The sequence below is a fragment of the Pungitius pungitius genome, chromosome 14, assembly GCF_949316345.1.
Source record: "Pungitius pungitius chromosome 14, fPunPun2.1, whole genome shotgun sequence".
Taxonomy (NCBI): domain Eukaryota; kingdom Metazoa; phylum Chordata; class Actinopteri; order Perciformes; family Gasterosteidae; genus Pungitius; species Pungitius pungitius.
In genome coordinates this window covers 12,409,505-12,428,114 of record NC_084913.1, presented here as the reverse complement: position 1 = coordinate 12,428,114, position 18,610 = coordinate 12,409,505, and the positions used below count along the sequence as shown (strand labels likewise).

The following is an 18,610-nucleotide window of genomic DNA, read 5'->3' as shown; positions in this document are numbered from 1 at the left end:
GTTTTAGATAATAAGCATCAGATGGCTAAATATTAACATGTAATCGCTAAAACCCTAGTTTCACAATGTTACTCAATTGGATCTGGCATATTAGTATTGTCATTATCGTTATTATTCTCTTGGTTGGCGTTGTTTGGTTGCTGCTGTTTCAAGGTAAGGCATTCACCTGATTTTTTGTGAACTCAACAGGTTATCACGTGCAGTTTGACTGTTGTGTCTGACTATTGAAATTATGAATAAAGTCACAGCTACAACTTTTTCTAATCTTAACCTGATCGGTCGGGTTAATCGGTTCAAATTTCTACTTGTTTAAAGCTCTAACATATCTGACATTTACTTATTTAAGGTAAAATAAAATAGGATAAATAAAATAATCTCATTTTAGTCCCACAGCAAGGATTACAGCAGCAGAATGGAGAGTGCAAACAAACTGTTATCATGTACTATGTATGTACTATTTAAAGAAATCTCAATCTTCTCAAGTGGATAAATAATCCTAATCTGGGGCTGGTTTTAGAGTTTACTTGTGGTTCAAATTGACTGGAAAGACCAACAAGTAGTGCAGTATAGAAAAGTTTGACCTGGTGAGTTTGGGAATCGAAGTCTCCTCCTGCTGACGAGCGAGGGGCAGCGCGGGTAGAAAACGCAACACCACCGACCAGCAGACACGTCACTGCCTTCTTGCAATGCTTCCGCGGTTTGTTGGCCGGCCCTCTTTAATGGAAAAAGGCATAGGTAGGTCACTAGTCCCCCCTTCAACACGACAAACTCATTATTCAATTTATATGAGAAACTCCCAGTGAAGTTTCAGGTCTGAATGCACGTAAACAACACAACTTGGTGCAACTTCCGCTGGTCCGCTCGCAGCACTTCCGACACTAAACGTGACGTGGTGCGGCCCTCTAGTGGTCCTCAATGCAACCCGCAGACGACTGGATTATTCTCCCGTCACAATGCCATAACCAGCCTGCACCCGCATACATTTAGGACGTGTACCACGTCTGGCTTTTGACATTCTTTAAGTGCATCACATACAAACCTTTAGCTGCATCATATGTTTGTGCTGCCTCAGTGACGCACTGTGTTTGGTCACAGAATGTGTTTAACATGCATGTGTTCGTCAGAAACGCGTGTTCCTTGAAAGTAACTCTAAACTTTAAACTACTTGACCAAGTCCTTTAACGCGGAGGAATTCCTTTGTTGGTGTTTTCTTTTCATAGAAAAGGCTATTTGTTAAGTCATCTGCCCAAATACAAGAAGAAAAATTACTTTGGAGGATGCGGGCATCGATCCCGCTACCTCTCGCATGCTAAGCGAGCGCTCTACCATCTGAGCTAATCCCCCGATGTGTAGCAGCATGCAAACAACCAATTTATCTGACTGGAACATATATTTTTTTACAACATTACTCGTAAAAATCGGTTATCATCTTAATACCTCCGGTTCAGTATTTAACTGTATTGTAATTAAATGAATTTGTGTGACGCAAACCTAAGGCTCTCCAGGGTTAATATCTATGCATAACAGGCCCATAATACTCTGATCTGCAAAGCAGATACCAGGCCTGTTGTATCTCTTAGTGTGTCTTTGTCATACATTTACACAGCTTTTTGTGTGGTGCACTGAGCAATTTGGGTCATAGGGCCATTGTGAGGTTACATCATCAACCCATTCTTATTTAAAAGATTCCACTACCATTTATTTCACAACTGTTTATTTATTCAAAACTCAAAACATGAGTGTTCAGTAGATGTTAACATGGTCGATGAATGCAAGTTCCAGAGCATATTTCATCCGGCTTGCAAGTAAAAAAACAGCTAGGAAGGACCAAGGAGGCTTCCTTAGTTAAACTGGATGGGTGTGATGTCAGGTCAAATGTACAAGGATTTCCTAATACTGACTTTCTTCCATATTACAACTCTTATACCAACCGTTCACAGCAAATCGAAAGTCTAAACACATGACGTGTTAGCAGGGCAAAACATGACAGCTCCTGTTGGGTGAGTGATGAATCTGTATTAATTCAGTGTCAGGCTCCCTCCATATTTTAGAATAAAACGTTATAACTGCTACGATCTATAACCATGTCGTCAGTCTGCAGGTGGCTTTCCACCTCTAAATTTCAAACTTCTGCATGTCGGCCTAAAAGATACATTGGCGATGAACCAGGATTAGACAACATCTCAACACAACGTACATATACAAAATATCACTCATTCACAGTCAATGTGTAACATTCTCATGCTCAGAAATGTTGCTGATCACTAATGAAGAGTCACAGAGCACTGATCATACACCTTGTGTCAATACACCAGAGAATTTCATTCAGCATTTCTACATGCTATGAGCCCAACGTAACAGAAAAGCTTGATGCTGACTCAAGCACTATGCAGAACTAAAGTAACACACATGGCCTCAGTTTTCAAATCATGTACAGCAGGTTTTGCACCAATTTTGCTACAGAAAGTTCATCTTAATTAAATATAAGTTAAATAAATAAGAAGTGTCTTTTAAAAAGTCACCTTTGTTAGAGTTAGTAGCTCTACTAGAAGTGTCGCAGCGCGTTAATCAAATAAATAACTCCATAAAGAGCAAAGACATCGTTCTCTCAGAAACCGCAACGTCGACAATATTTACAGACTTGAGCCCCACTGTTTGCCACACAACAACCCACACGCCAGGCACGGCACAATTTCTTCTTCTTCTCCCTCGCTCATGGTGAAATCACCGGGATATGTCGTACGTTACTGTTCCTCTCACACGGAGGAGGATGCTGAGTAGTTGTGTAGTGTGTTGTAGACAGCCAGAGGGCAGATGGGGAAAGGTTGGGAACAGATACATATGAGAAAGAAAAGACTGAGGGGGAGGAGGGATAATGGTGAGTATTTATAGAGCGCGTGCAGAGAGAGTAAAAAACAAGAGAAGGTAAAAAAGAAGAAAGCAGGAAGATGATGGCGTCGTAGCAGGGGGGGGCGGGGGGGGAGGGTGAAGGGCTCAGTATTCGTCCTGGTCCAGGTGAGCTTGTTCTTCAAGGTCCTCATCCTCCGGAGGTGCAAAGCCATCCTGGGAAACAAAGGGGAAAAGTTATTATTCTTCCCTTAACCCCTCCCCAAAATATCCGGATCAATGAGGACACAAAAACTCTGTATGGATCTTTGATGAATCAATTTTTAATTGATCCCCATTCTCTACAACTTATGCTAAATAATGTTTGTTTAGGACGTCTATAAACAGATACATTGGAATAAATAATATATATATATTATTTTTTGTCATTACCGATCTTATGGAGTACGGGATTATTCCAGGGCTGGATTTTATAAATTGAAATAAATGTCAATAGGGTTTTGAATGAGGTTTCCTTAGAGGTTAGGGGTTCCTCTCTGGCTCTCTGTAGTAACTCACTCTAGACAACATGCAGATGGGAATGGTGCAATGCAGCCAGCATTTGATGCTGATAACGGACAGCTACCTCTGTTGCGTAGAGGATGTTGATTATACTGCTGAGGACAGAGTTGTTTTCGCTCTCGTGTTCCTGGCAGATCAGCTCGATGTCGCGTAGTTTGCTGAAGTAGAAGTCTCTCTCCTTCTCTAGCCCGTCCACAGTCAACTTCAACTCCATCAGCTTGGGAAGGAAAGGCAGAACGTGACAGGAATGAGTTGGCACAAGAACATTTGCCTTACATTTACAACATCTAACATTTACACACGCTGCTGTTATTGCTGTTAGCGAAATACAAGGCCTGCTTTCAGTGGGTGTGAAACTATGATGTCAGGTAGATGACATAGTTGGAGAGTGCTGTTCTCTACCTGTTGATTTAGCTCCATGATCTCAGCATCGCTGCCCCCGTTTCTAGACAAAGACGGATTCTTCCTCATGGCTGGAGTGTTGTGTTGGACCCGCTGTGGTGTCGGCATGTTTTTGGGGACTGTTGGCGATGTCCTCTGTGGTCCTGGAGGGGTCAGAGATGATGGGCGATGTTAAATATTTGAATTAAAGCAGATTCATATCATTTATGTTTTGCTTTATTATTCTGAATAAAAATGAACCCCTCATTTGATTCAAAAGCGTTAAAACTGAAACTAACCCTGGGTCTGTGCTTAAGTGGAGGTGTTAAACTCCAACATGCCAACACACATTATTCCAGCTTGGACCCTGGACATTTTTTTGTTTACAACCCTGACCAGTGAGGAGGTCCCCAAGCAGGCTGCACGCAAAATTAAGATGGTTTCTCGTGATCTTGGAGCGATAAGCTTTCACAGAGACATAGCAAGCTGCTTGATGCAGGACACCGGAGGAGACGCTTGCCTTTGCGCCGCTGATGACGACCAATTAGAGACAGTTTGCCACCGACGCTGCGCGCCCCCCCCCCCCCCCCCCCCCCCCCCGAGTCACCGCCGGGAATCACCGCCACCGGTCGGTGGCACCTACTCGGCGCGGTGTTGCCGGTGAATGCCGGGCGGTGAGATGGGTTCGAGGAGCACCGCTGGGTTAGAGCCATCCAAAGCTCAGCAAGACCGTGCAGCAAAGGGCGAAACTCTTTGGTTTACCTGGGGTTCTCTTTGGTTTGTGGATAAAGTGATCACCTGGGTTGGGGGCGGGGGCCACGTCCTGCCCCTGTCTGGATAGTAGAGGGTCATACTCCTTGCCGTCGTAGTTGGCGTCGAAGAACTTCTTGAACCACTGAACGAATTCAAAGTTGTCCTGGAACTTCCCTTTTACCAGCTTTTCTACAGGAATTATCTGAGGGATGGAAACAGGAAATGCTTTTTATGCTGCTTTCGTGTGATAAAAAAATCATCTTAATCATTATCAAAAATGTAGAGGAAAACAAAATGATAGTATTCTGACTTTGTCAACACTCATCCTTTTGAAAGCGGCCTGAAGAACTTTGAAGTTGTGTATCGATTCGTGCTCCAGCTTGGCTTGAAATTTGACCTTCTTCAGAAGGATACAGCCTGGAAACAACATGTCCATGAACTGGCAATACGCCGCTCCTGGGAAACACAAGCACACAACAACCTCGGCTTAGTTCCTGTTATCTCGTTCTGCTGTATGTGTTGACATGTGTCTGACCTCTGACCTTACCTGAACAGAGCTGTTCAATCTTAGTGTAGGTGAGGTGCAAAGAGTCGTTGACCCACGCCAGCATGTCATGGCGACTGAGGTTGTCGATGGACACAGACGTGGCGTACACATTCACCGCCATCCCAAACCTGGCAAACAACAGCAGACGAGAGAAGAAGACGCTCAGTTATAACCCGCTGGTGCCCAAACGTAAACCTTTGGCAGGACGTAACTGAACCCAAACCGTCAACTTCATGTGTTTTGGATCAAGCACTAAATGTAAATGTGTTTACACAGATTGCTTTTATCATTCCTCCCTCCACAAACCACTCGTCCTCCACTTTACCTTTACCCAACCGGACTTCTCAGACAGATTGCAAACCAGTCTACTAATTCAGGAATAACAGCTTTTATTATTATTGATCAATTTGCAAATTACTATTTTATTGACAAAAACACAGAAAATCATATCCTCCCAAAGGGAAAACGCATTGAAACGTTTACTTTACAAAGCACTTAATAATATAATAATAACAATTGAAGAATTCACTAATTCTTTCGGCTTTCAGTTTACCGGATTTATCAACGGACCCACTTCTGAATCTAATCGTACTGGATTTCAGATCCAGGGGCTCTACTAGACCTCAATTTAATCTATATAAACTTTCCCAAATATAATTCAACGTAATCGCCATGTTCCTGGCTGCACCCCAAGCTTCCCCCCTCTCTTCAAATCTTCTTTTATTGCAGAGTTCTACTATTTTCTGGAGTGGTAGATTTTCCCTGACCCCTAAGATTAGGGATGTTGGGTTTGACCAGAAACCGCTGCAGTTGTGATCCCATAAAGCCCACTGACACTAGGGAAAGTGGCCCTGCTTTGGGAAATAAACGTGATTTTTGTTTTGACTGTAAACACAGTCCCTCAGAGGGATCATTACTTTCAGTTGTAATCTACAGACGTGTTGAGAGCATAATCCTCCCTAGATTAAACACAAATATCCCAATGTTTGTGAGCAGCTTTGCACATCTGGCAGCCGCAGCAGCAGCAGCAGCCTTCTCTGTGCTCACTTTGCTTTCCTCTGCTAATACCTTCCAGTGGGGTCGTGTCATAAATGGGGCCTGCAACACCTTGGCAATCCCCTGCAGTAAAAAACGCACATTTCCACGAGCACGTCTATAAACCCATAACGCACGTGTGAAATGCTGGTTATAAGCGTGACAGCCGGAGAAATGTCACAGATAGGTCTGCATAAGTCCCACTTGACATCAGAACCAGAATCGGCTTCATTGAACTTAGTTCTCCGCAGACATGCAGAGGTTTGACACAACACACCGAACTGCTGCTTACTTGCGAGGTTGAGCGCAGGATTTCTGCCGGTAACACCGATAATATGGTGTCTCTCGCGGGGCTGTGCTAGCTCACATGGGCATGACGATAAACCACAGCCAACAATCAAAGCATTTAAAGCCGCATCGACGTGCCTCGCAGTGGGTGTCATTTCTAATAAATGTCCATTATTGTACCGCGTGGAAGTGAAGGGATCTGAGTGCAAAGAGAAAGACCTGCCGGGCCTTCTAGAAAGCTCCGAAAATGACTGCAGCAAAATGCTGCAAGCCTGCAAAAAAACAACAAAAAAACACAAGAGAAACAAAAACAAAGGGACGGGGGTGTGACGTTTCCAGCTCGCGCTGAGAACAATACATGTGTCCGTTTGCTGGGGGGCTCTCGGTTTAAAGAAGAGAAGAAAAAAAATACCGCAACGCTGGTGCTGCTCTCCAAGCGGCCCCCTCTACAGGCCTCCGTGTATAAGTCCGTGCCGTCAGTGCACGGGGAATATCCTCTCTGCATGGGAATTAAACCCAAGCTAAACACAACCCCCGCCCCCCTCTCCCGCAAACACGTCCGGACGCGCAAACAGCGGAAAACGAGCCCGTTGTTGCTCACCGTATTCAGGAGCCGTGTCCGTGTTGTTGTCACGCAGGCAGCGGTGCTCGTGTCAATGCGCCGGTGCCGTCGTCGTTGTCAGAGCCTGCGCGGCGCGGTGCTCGGTAACGGGCCGCCCTGTCTGGAGCTGCAACGATCCGGGCTCGGACCGCGCATGCGCAGGACTCCACGCTGTTAAAGGTTCATTATAAATAGGACTTTGGCCCGTTACGGCTCAGAGACGCATGGTGTTTCTGGGCGGATTTTAGCCCGGCGGGTGACTGAGGTTTTACTGAGGTCAGGCTGCTAAAAAAAACATGTTTTTATCTATTGCTGGATTAAAACATAAAAATAATGTTGTAGAGGAAGTGTCCCGATTCTCTACTTAATGAAGCAAACGTGCTAATGTAACAGACAAAAAGTCACACTTGTTTTCTATGTTTAATCCTTAGGTTGATTCGTAAGCTGCCGTAGTCACAGCACATGTCGTATTTAATGGTCATTCAACGCAGAATACACGTATTACTTAACCGCCATGCTTCATTTTTACTGGACTTTTGTTGCTGCTCAGAATTTTATATTATTGTCATACTTGATTAAATCTATTTTTGTACCTTTATTGAAATTATTTTGTACTTTTAGTACTACAATGTTTTCAGATGTAAAAAAAAAAAAAATCTAAACCAAAGAGATTATAGTAATAGAAATAGTTGTTTCTCTGTTGATTAAATCATTGATTTTATTTAAACTGTAACAATAGTCCATTTAAAGTTAAGGCTTGGAACTAAGTATTATAACTACCTTAGTATGGCTGGGTAATCATTGAAGAAACACAATATAATGTTTTCTCTCTGAAATGTAATAAAATAGAATATTGAAGTAGCACAGAACTGTAGTTTTGAAGCACAGTATAAATGCAGTACTTCACTAAGGGTAATAAAGGTCAGTAAGCAGACACAGGACTGAGTTGGAGATTTCATTGTGGTTTATTTGCACTCAAATCATGTGATAAAGAGCTGCAAGAAGAAATAAGAGATAAAGGAAGTCAATGTGACGACACATTGTTCAGCACCAGTGTACATTTGGGAGGAGGAGGACATTCACTGCAGCTTGTAGAAGTGAAATCTTACCCAACAAACAAACAAGGATGTAGGACTTTTACTGTCACGGGATAATCTTTTGAACTCCATAAGTCCAAACGTTTAAAAGAAATCCTTTGTGCATCTGTTTTGACAATAACAAAACAAAATTAATGACTTAGACAATTATTCACAAGAATGATGTAACTAAAACAAAATTGTACGCATGCTCTTCTGTAGCAAGCATGCCTTCCTGTTATGATGCAGAGTACAGAGTACAGATTCAGTGGCGTACAGTGTGAAGGAATTTGACCCCCCTCAAGAAATGGCATTAAACATCAGCTGTGTGAATGCTGCAGAGGATCATTTCACCTCCTCCAATCACGTGTGTTTGAGTCAGCGTAACTTTTGAACTCTGCCGTTTGACACCAGTTAAAAGGGGCCTCAAATAAACAACATTGTTCAACACGTCATGATCTGTGCCGGCAGTGTGGGTCGACGTGTCCGTGTGTGTGTCGGTGTTCTCGGGTGAGAAAAAGGCAGTTAGGGTGAGACTTTTTGCTCTCTGTGGAAAATGGATATGATCACAAAAAATGCTGCGTAACATGAGCAACATTAGTGCTTCTTACACTAGGTCTAAATATGCTACCATGCACAGTACACACAGCGCAGGCTCATTCACATTGGGTGGGGGTGGAACAGAAGTCTATTCTGCTGTAAGGCTGTAAACATGATCTGAAACTACTGAACAAAGACCTCATTCTTACTCAGGACATGTTTCTAACACAGTAGCGTCGAGGGAAAACAGCACAAGAAATGCAATATAAATAAATAAATAAACACATATAAAAGGTTAGTTTGCATTATGATATTTGTCATCAGTTGGTCAACTATGTTTTTTTAACATATTATTGGCTTGCCCACACCCTGCTAATAACGTATCACATTTCATTTTCCATGGCTTGTGTCAAAAAGACATTTGTGATATTTGTGACATTAAATCATGAAAAAAAGGCATCTAAATAGTACATGATATAAGTGCAAAATTGATTTTTTTACAGTGAGGTAACACAATCGCATCATAAAAACCACGACTCACCTTCAAAATCCTAAAAGTACCAGTAAGACGTTTCCCCTAACGTGATCCAACAGCCAAAGTTATTCATTGGCAACCCATCTTTCATTTGCTGCTTAAATTTGGTTAACGTTTGACCGAAATTTGGTAGCAATAACCACATAGCAATAGTTTTCCTTAATAAATACACCCACAATATTACAGCAAATGTTATAGAGTTTACCGTTTTACAATCCTATGTAACTGTGCTGAGGTCAAAATAAAAAATGACTCAATCAACCCTACACATATTCTAAGCTTCCAGAGAGAAAGACAAGTCATCTTGCTCGGCCATCTGTATCCCTCGGGTGTCATTCTTCCGCTTCACGTGAGGGCCCTCTGATTGGTTACCAAATCCCGCTGGATCTCCCTCCAGGGGGAGCGAGGATCCTTGCTGAGGATCTCTTAGGAAGGTTGTCGTCGATCTGGGCACCTGGAGGGGGGGGGCACGCCATGGTGAATCACAAGGAACTGCTGTGTGTAATCATGTGCAGCTCAATCACATTTCCTTCTAAAGGGCTCTTAAACAGCTTATGTTAAATAACAGGCGGATTCAGACAATGCATTGTACTTTGTACCATTTAAAATGCTGTTTTAACATTCATGAATACAGGCATGGGTGTACTTTTTATTGTGCATATGTTCAATCAAACGGCTTTTAGTTTATTATAGGCATCATTGTAAATGTTCTTTCATAGAACAGCCGAGGATGTGTGGGAGAGGGTGACAGCTGTTTGTATCTGTGTATTTGCAACATCTTGTGTTACCTTCAAATATGTACTTAGCAACTCCATGTGAAAAAGGAATATGTGTAAGCCTAATTTAAAAAAAGAAATAAAAAAAGAAGCCCTCCCAATTTCTTTGAATATGGCGCCCCCCTGTCAGGCCAGGAATTGTATGGTCGGAAAATCAGTGACAAAAGAGTTTGGCCAAAAGAACAGAAGTCACCAGTGTTAGAAAGAACGCAGTCTAAAAATACTCCCTCTGAGTGTCATCAAATGAAATAAAGAAATAGAAAGGTCACGTGATATCGGGTGATTCTTACCAGACAGGCTGAAGCTGGACTCTTGGAGGTCCCTCAATCCCCCGTGCCGGGTGCAGGGGCGCGTCGGAGTGTCCAGATCTGAAACCCCCAGATCCCTCTTCCCTGAGTTGAGCACCGCTACAACTTCCCCTGTGTAGGGTTCCCGTTCGACAGCCTTCACAGCCTGGCACTGGTGGGTTAACACATGTACATATATATTACAAATGAACATGTGAATGGAGAAAAAATAAGAGTCAAAACAGCAGGGGGATCAGAGTACTGGAAGCATGTAAAGATATCAGCTTTGCTGGACTGCAGCCAATGGTGCGCTCTGTGAGTGCTTTATCTCAAGAGTGCCAACGCGGCCTTCACAGGAGACTCTGTGGCGCAACGGTAGCGCGTCTGACTCCAGATCAGAAGGTTGCGTGTTCAAATCATGTCAGGGTCAAGTTATTTCTTTGGTTGACACAATAATAACAATGAGTGCTCAAAATAGGCACAGGCTCCAGTATTTGACAAACGGGAGTGCTTTCAAGAGAAAAATGGCAAAACGGCAACAAAAACGGAAAGTACATAAGCAAAAAACAGTTTGGAAGGTGAGAAAAGAAAGAAGGAAACAGATGATATTGAAAAAATTTAGTAAACAAATTGAAAGGATGAAGGAAGGCAGGAAAAAAAAGAGTAAAAAGGAGGGCAAACGGTAAATTGAGAGTAAATGAAGGACTAAAAGAAGGATGAAGAGTTCGGTCTGATACCTTTTCCCTCTGAACCATCTTCTTGTAAAGGTAATCTGGGAAGGTCCTCAGAGGGCAAAACTTTCCAGAGCCCTCAGCACACGTGAACATGCCATTCTCATAGACCAGACGGCCACGGCTGATGGTGACCAGGGGAACGCCATGACAACGGAGACCTTCGTACAGGTTGTAGTCTCCTCCCTGGAATTGGTTGTCCACAGAAATGGTCCTGTAGACAAAGTGAACTCAGTTAAATCAGCTTAAGGGAATCGAGACAAAGGCCGGAGTGAGGCATGCTGGTCGATGAATGGATGGATCGGTTTTCCATACTTGGATCCCTCGGGGTCCCAGACCACCACATCGGCATCTGCTCCTGGGATGATCCTCCCTTTCCTGGGGTAGAGGTTGTAGATCTTTGCTGCATTTGAGCTTGTGACTGCAACAAAGCGATTCTCATCCATCTTCCCTCCAACCTGCGAGTTACAACAGAAGACACAACTCACTCACACCTCACAACAACCAAAGCACCAGGAGCAGATTTCTTTGTTTTAAGGTTCTCTGCCTGCCAGACAGGAACAAAAGAGCTACACACACCACTCCTTTCTCCCAGATGACGCTCATGCGATCCTGAATGCCTGGAAGCCCGTGGGGGATCTTGGTGAAGTCATCCTTGCCCATGGCCCTCTGCTTGATGGTGAACGGACGGTGGTCGGACCCCACAACGTTCAGAGTGTCACTGGAGCCAAACAGAGCGAGACGGAAGGTCACATGTATTACTGCAGCGGCACTGACATCGCGGTACATTTAGTGGGAGGTTTCGTTCGCGTTTCCCTCACTTCCCCAGCAGGCTCATTAGGAAATTGGGAGTCATGGGGTCCAGCCGCAGAGGGGGCACAGTGACGTGGGCAGCAGCATGGGCCCAGTCCTGATGGTAGTACTGCATACCGTTCAGCACGGCGTGGGCTGTGGTTGTTTCACCTTGCACCACTTTACCTGTGGTTGGATAGAGCAATATGTATGTGCACCGAGTTAAATTATGGTGGAAAAGGAAGAGATTAAAACATTAAGGAAGCAAAACCATGATTTGTTTCAGTCAACAGGGGATATTGAAAGGGTGTGGAAAAATAGGGAGTAAGATAAAAGTTATTGGGGTTGGTGTAATGGATTTCATTGCACAAGGGTTTAGGCACCATTGTCCCTTAGGTATTGAACAGAAAATAGATCTATGGAAATGTCTATCCTCATAGGGGTTTCACCAAAGCCAGCATTTTATAACAGGGTTTTTAGACAGATCTTCAGGAGGTATAAATCACTTTTTACACATATCCCAAATACATAGAAAAAACGTTTCACACTTTCTCAAAAAAAAAGGTTTGTTCAATTCATGGGCCACAGACAATAGGCCTTACCCTGCATCTTGGCTGTAGCTACGACATCTCCTGCAGACATACTGGAGACATTGACCAGGTAGATTGGGCAGTGGGCCTAACAGAAAACACACAAGGTACAGCATGTGTTATAGCAAAACAATAATATATTGCTTAATGTGTATTTGAGAGATCTCACTCACCCTGTTGGCGATGGTAATGGCCCTGTGGGTGGCCTCTGCTTCCAACTGCAGGGAGACAGAGGAATGTGAGGGCTCCTAGCTAGATATTAAACTAGAGACAGGATTGATTCCTCACACGCAAAATAAATTGTGACATAGCTTTGGATCTAATTATACCTCTTCGGGCCTGCTGATTTCAATCCCCTCTGGTCCAATGATGCCCAGGTCCAAAGCTTCTTTTGCACCCTGGGAATAGACAAAATATCAAAATGTATCATGTGTCCTACTCATTTGCTAGTTCATTAATACAACTACTTATGGACATTTTAATTTGTCTGTGCTACAATATATAGAACTTTCAGAAGGAAAAGGTACCGGCAAACGATCCCTCCTCACCTCTGCCACCAGTTCTCCATTTTCAGCATGGACTCTTGCTATAGCTCCGATGTCCTTACAGTGCTGCAGCGCCTGGAAGAGCTCGCTGTCCCTCAGCATGAACATGTCCTTATAGGCCATGAACATCTGGAAGGAATTCACTCCGTTCTCCCTCACCAGCTTCTCCATCTCAGCTCGCACCTGCAGCGAGACAAAGTGTCAATGAGCTCTAGCGTCTCTAAGTCCTTTAGGGTTATGTTTATCTTATTCTTTGGAATAAGAAGAGACTAAAATGTCTTTGGCAAATACCAAATAGTTTTTAAGCTGAATTTTAAAAACTACTTTGTTATGGCAACGTCGTTCAACAGTTATTATTATAATAAAGCGGAGATGGCGAAGAACAGCACTACTAGACTAAATTAACCAGAATGCAACTCAACTATGACCAAACCTTTGCTCTGTCCTAGCAACAATGCAACCTCCTGTTAAGCTGTTGTTCTCACTGCTCTCCAAATTTCAACCTACACATGTAAGGGACCGAAAGTAATATGAACATCTGGTCTCTGAGACCGAAATAAGAAGAGAAGACAACAGAAGAGAGAAACATTACACTCTGCTAATAGCAAGCAGTGTAAGGATGAACTCGGAGAAGCTGTGGAGCGGTACCTTGGGTCCCCACCAGGTAACGCCCACGTGCAGAGCGTAGTCGCAGCATGCTTTGGGGTCCGCCGAGCGCCGGCACTTCTCGTAGGCGTCCAGCAGAGACTCATCCTTCTCTGGCAGAATGTGTCCCATCACCATTGTTGTACCTCCAGCTAGCGCAGCCTACGCGAAATGTAATTCCACTATTAATATTGTGTTGTTTACTTTCTGTGTGGTTTACACGTCTTTCTATGTCAAAGTGTTTTAATGCCTTTACGCTGGTGACACTGCACATTTCTTTTTGCCAATATCGATCATATGATCTGTTCTCTGTAGTCTCTAAATCAAGTCAATACAGTGCTAGCTTCCATTACCCCAAAACATACCTTTAATACTATTTTATTATGTCAGGACAGACATGTGTGGAAACAAAAACCTGACTGGTTGACACAGGCTTAAAGGGTTAAATGAAATAATCATTAAACTGAGGCATTAAGGGATGTAGAAGCAGCATGTATACATTTATTATGCCCATAAATATGAAGGGACAGTAATCTACTGATCAACACACCTCGAGCTCTACAAATAAAAGTAGAAGCCTCAATGCCATTAATGCATATTTTTAATGGTTATTTGACGATAATTGATGAGGGAAACATAAATCCCTCAGTAGTTAAAGCCCACGGTTTACTGGCCCTTGCGGCATAATAATCAAAGCAATAACTGTAAAATTTATTTTTGGAATCAGCACTTCTTGCTTATTAACAGATTTAGCTGTTTTAAACCCACACTCAAATAAACCGTAATTCCCCCAAACAAGTGAAAAAAGGTGTGTTTTGTGTATAAGAGCTTGCTTCACTGAGCATCTGTCAGCTGACCCTAGAGAGTGGAGTGGTGTGTAGTGGGAGGGACGACGAGGGGGGGCGTGGGGTCTGGGAACCATTGTGTCTGAGCACAATGGCCCGAGTGAAAAGGCTTTGCAGCAGTCTTCGCTGAAGCCCCCCCCCCGTCTCCATGGAAACGGACACTGATCTGCATTTGTCTCCGGACTTATTTTGGAGCACGGCAGCAGCAGAGCCGTCAGGGAGGGGTGAGGAGGGAGACGTAGGGAGGGGTGAGGAGGGAGACGTAGGGAGGGGTGAGGAGGGAGACGTAGGGAGGGGTGAGGAGGGAGACGTAGGGAGGGGTGAGGAGGGAGACGGAGGGAGGGGTGAGGAGGGAGACGTTGGGAGGGGTGAGGAGGGAGACGGAGGGAGGGGTGAGGAGGGAGACGGAGGGAGGGGTGAGGAGGGAGACGTAGGGAGGGGTGAGGAGGGAGACGTAGGGAGGGGTGAGGAGGGAGGCGGAGGGAGGGGTGAGGAGAATAGTATTCGTTTTCAGGGTCAGTCCAGCTGCTCAAACAACTGAAGCACAGCCTCCGTCATTTCTCTCACTCCATCACCTTAAAGTACTACTAAGTGATGAGTCATCATGGTGCCCTGAAGCACGGTGGGGTATCTCTCTATCAGCCGCCATGATGACTTCATCCAACACTTTCTGGCCGCCTCGCCAACAGCCAAGTGCCAAATCATCCTTGAGCGATGTTGCTGAAACACAGACTCTACCAACCAAGTGACAACTAAACTAAACGTCGCTAAATCTACTGATTATTTTCTCCAATGGTGAAAATGAATAATGATAATACAAATGTGTTTTTGAAAAATGTAATATGTAAAATTGCTAACTTAGTTTGCACTTTAGGAGAAGCTCATTATTATTTATTTGCTTTCTTAAATCCAAGTTTTAAGCTGTTAACCTTGTTCTGTTTGCTGCTGATTTTTGCTTTACAAAATAGTTCAACTTTCTGTTGACAAATTGATTAATCAATTAATGATCGGGACTCTACTTCCCAAGAGGGATTGATGCCTTATAAAAACTCCCAAACTGATAAATGACTGACGATCAAGCAATGCAGTCTTGTCAGTGTCAGTGTCACATCTTGACTAAAATGAGCACTAGTGAAGAGTTTTCATTGAACCTCACTGATCAGAGAAAACCAAATATCTGTGAAGCAATGCTAAAGTAACGGGGATTACCAAAGATTTGAGAATAGTTTAGTACAAAAATGTCAACAGACTGTGCAGACACAGACTTCTTATTGAAGTGTTGCTTTTTGCTACCAGGAGAGTCCAAGTTGGAGTACTTCCAATCCAAACACTCTTCTCTCCATCTTTCTTTCCATTTCCAGCGGGGCGGTACCTTGGTGCCGCTGTAGAAGTCGTCTGCCGTGGTGGCGTTCATGAAGCTCTCCTCCAGGTGGACGCTGGTGTCGATGCCCCCCGGGAGGACCAGTTTTCCCGAGGCGTCTATCACTTTGGCTCCACCTGGGATCATCAGCTCCTTTCCCACCTGCTGGATGATGCCGTTCTCGATGTAGACATCGGCCTCCTGGGTGCAGTCGTCGTTCACCACCTTGCCGCCTTTTATCAGGATCCGGACCGTTGCTGAGTTGGAAGACATGACTATAGCTCTGTGAGGAAGACAGGGAGGAAAAGATGCAGTTCAACCCGGGTCGTGTCTGGTTTTGTGAGCAGCTGCTGAAACTGTGGTAATTCAAAAATGAATAAAACACAAAAAAGCATCTTTCCTTAAAAAAAACATTTAAATTTGAATTACCGTACCTCATCGTGACTGAAGTGTAGTTAGTCTGGCAGAGATAGAATATGAGTGATGCTGCCCTGTGGCCAGTCTGTCAGGCTGTGACTGACATCACCCACAAGACCGTGTCAGTCGCGGCCTGAGGCCTGACGTCTCCGTGCACGCTGACGTCGTGGTGGACAGATACAGGCTGAGGCGGACATGGGTCAATAAGGCCATTGTATGGAAAGGACTAAAGCGGCTTAAAGCCACTTATAATGTCGCTCACTCAATACAGAGCTATAGCGAAAGAATCACAGGGGATGAAAACTATGAACCAAGAAAGTTGAAGTGTGTTACTTTTATTCATGGAAAATAGCTCTACAAGACCTCAGTGCTTTCCAACCTGGCGATCACAACCCCAAAGAGGGTCCTGAGAGGAATTCAAGGGGTCGCCAGATGATTACGGGCTGCACATTTTATACTGCACAATTTATTCATTTTTTTCTTTTTACGCTTCAGTGATGCAACCTACTACACTTTTAACTCTTTTGCCTTGTTTACCTATTATACTCCTATATATGAAATGATAAAACCAGTTTCAATTAAACTCCTCATATGTTATACTCTTTGATGTATTTCTGATTTCAGTAGATTCAAATTGGAATCCGTTACAGAAAAACAGGATTAATTGATTCAGTATTCAGAATTGTATTCCCGGCAGAGTTAAAACAGCACTAATACGTCCTCTTGGTACATTTGAAGGATTGAACGCATGAATCAATATTGATGAAGAATTGTGTCTGTGTCTAGACTCAATCAGTTCGGGCTTTTAGTCACAACCCCAAAGGTTGCTCACATCCAAAGAATTACAGAAAAGGTGATACAGAATGAAAACGGAAATTGAACTGATTACGATTATTTGCCATCAGTGATTATCTATTAAACAATAACAAAGAATCCATCTCCAGGATGTGCCCCCTCCCTTACACCACGGTAGTAATGATGTGATGTATTGTGTGTGTGTGTGTGTGTGTGTGTGTGTGTGTGTGTGTGTGTGTGTGTGTACCAATGCTGCGTGCTTGCGTGCGTGCAAGACGCGTGCGTACGAGGGCGCGGCAACTTCACTGCATGGACTCCTTTAAACACCCAGATCTGATGGTCGATAACCTGGAGGATGCGTTTGGGTGTGCATTCATGCCAACAGTTACAAGGCGAAAAAACACACATGTGCGAAATCCCCTGAACACGCCCGTCTGAACAAGGGAGCAGCCCCCTAATAATAAAGTTATTACTGTTATTTTACGGGCCCTGTTAGCTCCATGGAAGTTAGCGCCGGTTCGTTAACGATAAACACGTGAGCTAAGGCTCTTTTAAGACTGGCACAAATATAAAACGAACGATGAGTATTCACAACATATGCGACTATAATATGAACTACGTGTGTTTTCACTTTTCATTACAGTGATATAACTATAGGCCCATTGGTTGTATGGCTCAAATGTCTCTATATTTATTGGACTTTTACATTAAATCCCCGTTACAAATCCATCGCCGGCGCAGGTCATTTAGCGGCAAACAGCATAAGCCTGCAGGCATGTGATCTCAATTCACTGATTAAAGTGAGGTCGCAGTGGAACGATGACACTGCTACTTGTGCGACTTGACACAAAGAAACCGGTCTCCATCCGGCGCGACGGTGCCACTCGGCGTGCATTAAGCGACCTAGAAGGAGCCGCCTCCCCCACACCTGCGTCCCTCCTGTCCCTCCTGTCCCTCCTGTCCCTTCTGTCCCTGCTCCACCGCGAAGACAAGGAGCACCGTACCCGCGCGGCCATGCTGCCCGGGGGGAGAGAGACGCGCTGGTGCCACTACGGACACGCAGACGTGCAGCCGGGAGGCATGTGAAACAAAGTCTCCCGAGCTCCGGGGAAGCGGATTCCTCCCCCTCCTCCTCCCCCGAGGCACCGCGGCCATACAGTCCCGAATAAAGCCGGAGATGTGGTGCACATACCTCCTCTATGGGTCTGATGCTGCTCCACTCGGCTCTCTGCTTATTTTTCTTACGGGAACAGAATGCAACACAATCCGCGGATGGCACTTCCCAACGATATACATATGCATACACACGCACACACACACACACACACGCGCGCGCGCGCGCACGCCGACACACTCACGCACACAACAGATGGATGGCTTCCTTGCCGGACCGGGACCTGCAGACCGCAGCAGCATCCCCGTCAAGCCAGCGAGGAAGTGCAAGGAAGATCCCCCGGTCGTGGTTTTCAGAGTTAAAGCCAAATTGATCCATCTGTGCAGAGTGGGACCAACGTTGCCTGATAAAAAGGGCGAAATGACGCTTTGTTTTGTTTGTACTGACTCTGAACAATCGCTGCAGTAATGGAGATGTAAGCAGCAATTTAGCAAATGTTAGTTACTTCCTTCATTTTTACTTTTGCCACTATTGTTGGATAATTAGAGC

General features: G+C 44.4%; 2 protein-coding genes and 2 non-coding genes across 5 annotated transcripts; 1 reads left to right on the top strand and 3 right to left on the bottom strand.

Annotated features, from left to right (window-relative positions):
• Nucleotides 1-1,271: 1,271 nt before the first annotated feature.
• Nucleotides 1,272-1,344, bottom strand: trnaa-agc (transfer RNA alanine (anticodon AGC)). The gene has a single exon. It is a non-coding gene; the product is annotated as a tRNA-Ala (tRNA).
• A 353-nt stretch (nt 1,345-1,697) lies between these two features.
• On the bottom strand, nt 1,698-7,161 carry mapre3a (microtubule-associated protein, RP/EB family, member 3a). The gene is made up of 7 exons (XM_037486780.2): nt 7,014-7,161; nt 5,090-5,217; nt 4,853-4,998; nt 4,588-4,744; nt 3,811-3,953; nt 3,473-3,625; nt 1,698-3,063 (listed from the first exon to the last, which is right to left on the bottom strand). The coding sequence occupies exons 2-7, from the start codon at nt 5,208-5,210 to the stop codon at nt 2,995-2,997; spliced, it is 789 nt and encodes a 262-aa protein (XP_037342677.1). The 5' UTR covers nt 5,211-5,217; nt 7,014-7,161; the 3' UTR covers nt 1,698-2,994.
• A 798-nt stretch (nt 7,162-7,959) lies between these two features.
• On the bottom strand, nt 7,960-18,365 carry dpysl5a (dihydropyrimidinase like 5a). Of its 2 annotated transcripts, none has more exons than XM_037486772.2 (13): nt 18,140-18,365; nt 15,748-16,018; nt 13,534-13,692; nt 12,889-13,068; nt 12,670-12,738; nt 12,514-12,558; nt 12,353-12,428; nt 11,780-11,936; nt 11,538-11,679; nt 11,274-11,416; nt 10,965-11,172; nt 10,231-10,399; nt 7,960-9,618 (listed from the first exon to the last, which is right to left on the bottom strand). In XM_037486772.2, the coding sequence occupies exons 2-13, from the start codon at nt 16,006-16,008 to the stop codon at nt 9,533-9,535; spliced, it is 1,695 nt and encodes a 564-aa protein (XP_037342669.1). In that variant the 5' UTR covers nt 16,009-16,018; nt 18,140-18,365; the 3' UTR covers nt 7,960-9,532. The 2 variants fall into 2 exon arrangements, with proteins under 2 accessions (XP_037342669.1, XP_037342668.1); XM_037486771.2 differs by lacking the exon at nt 18,140-18,365 and adding an exon at nt 16,170-18,092.
• trnaw-cca (transfer RNA tryptophan (anticodon CCA)) lies at nt 10,586-10,657 on the top strand. The gene has a single exon. It is a non-coding gene; the product is annotated as a tRNA-Trp (tRNA).
• Nucleotides 18,366-18,610: the final 245 nt, after the last annotated feature.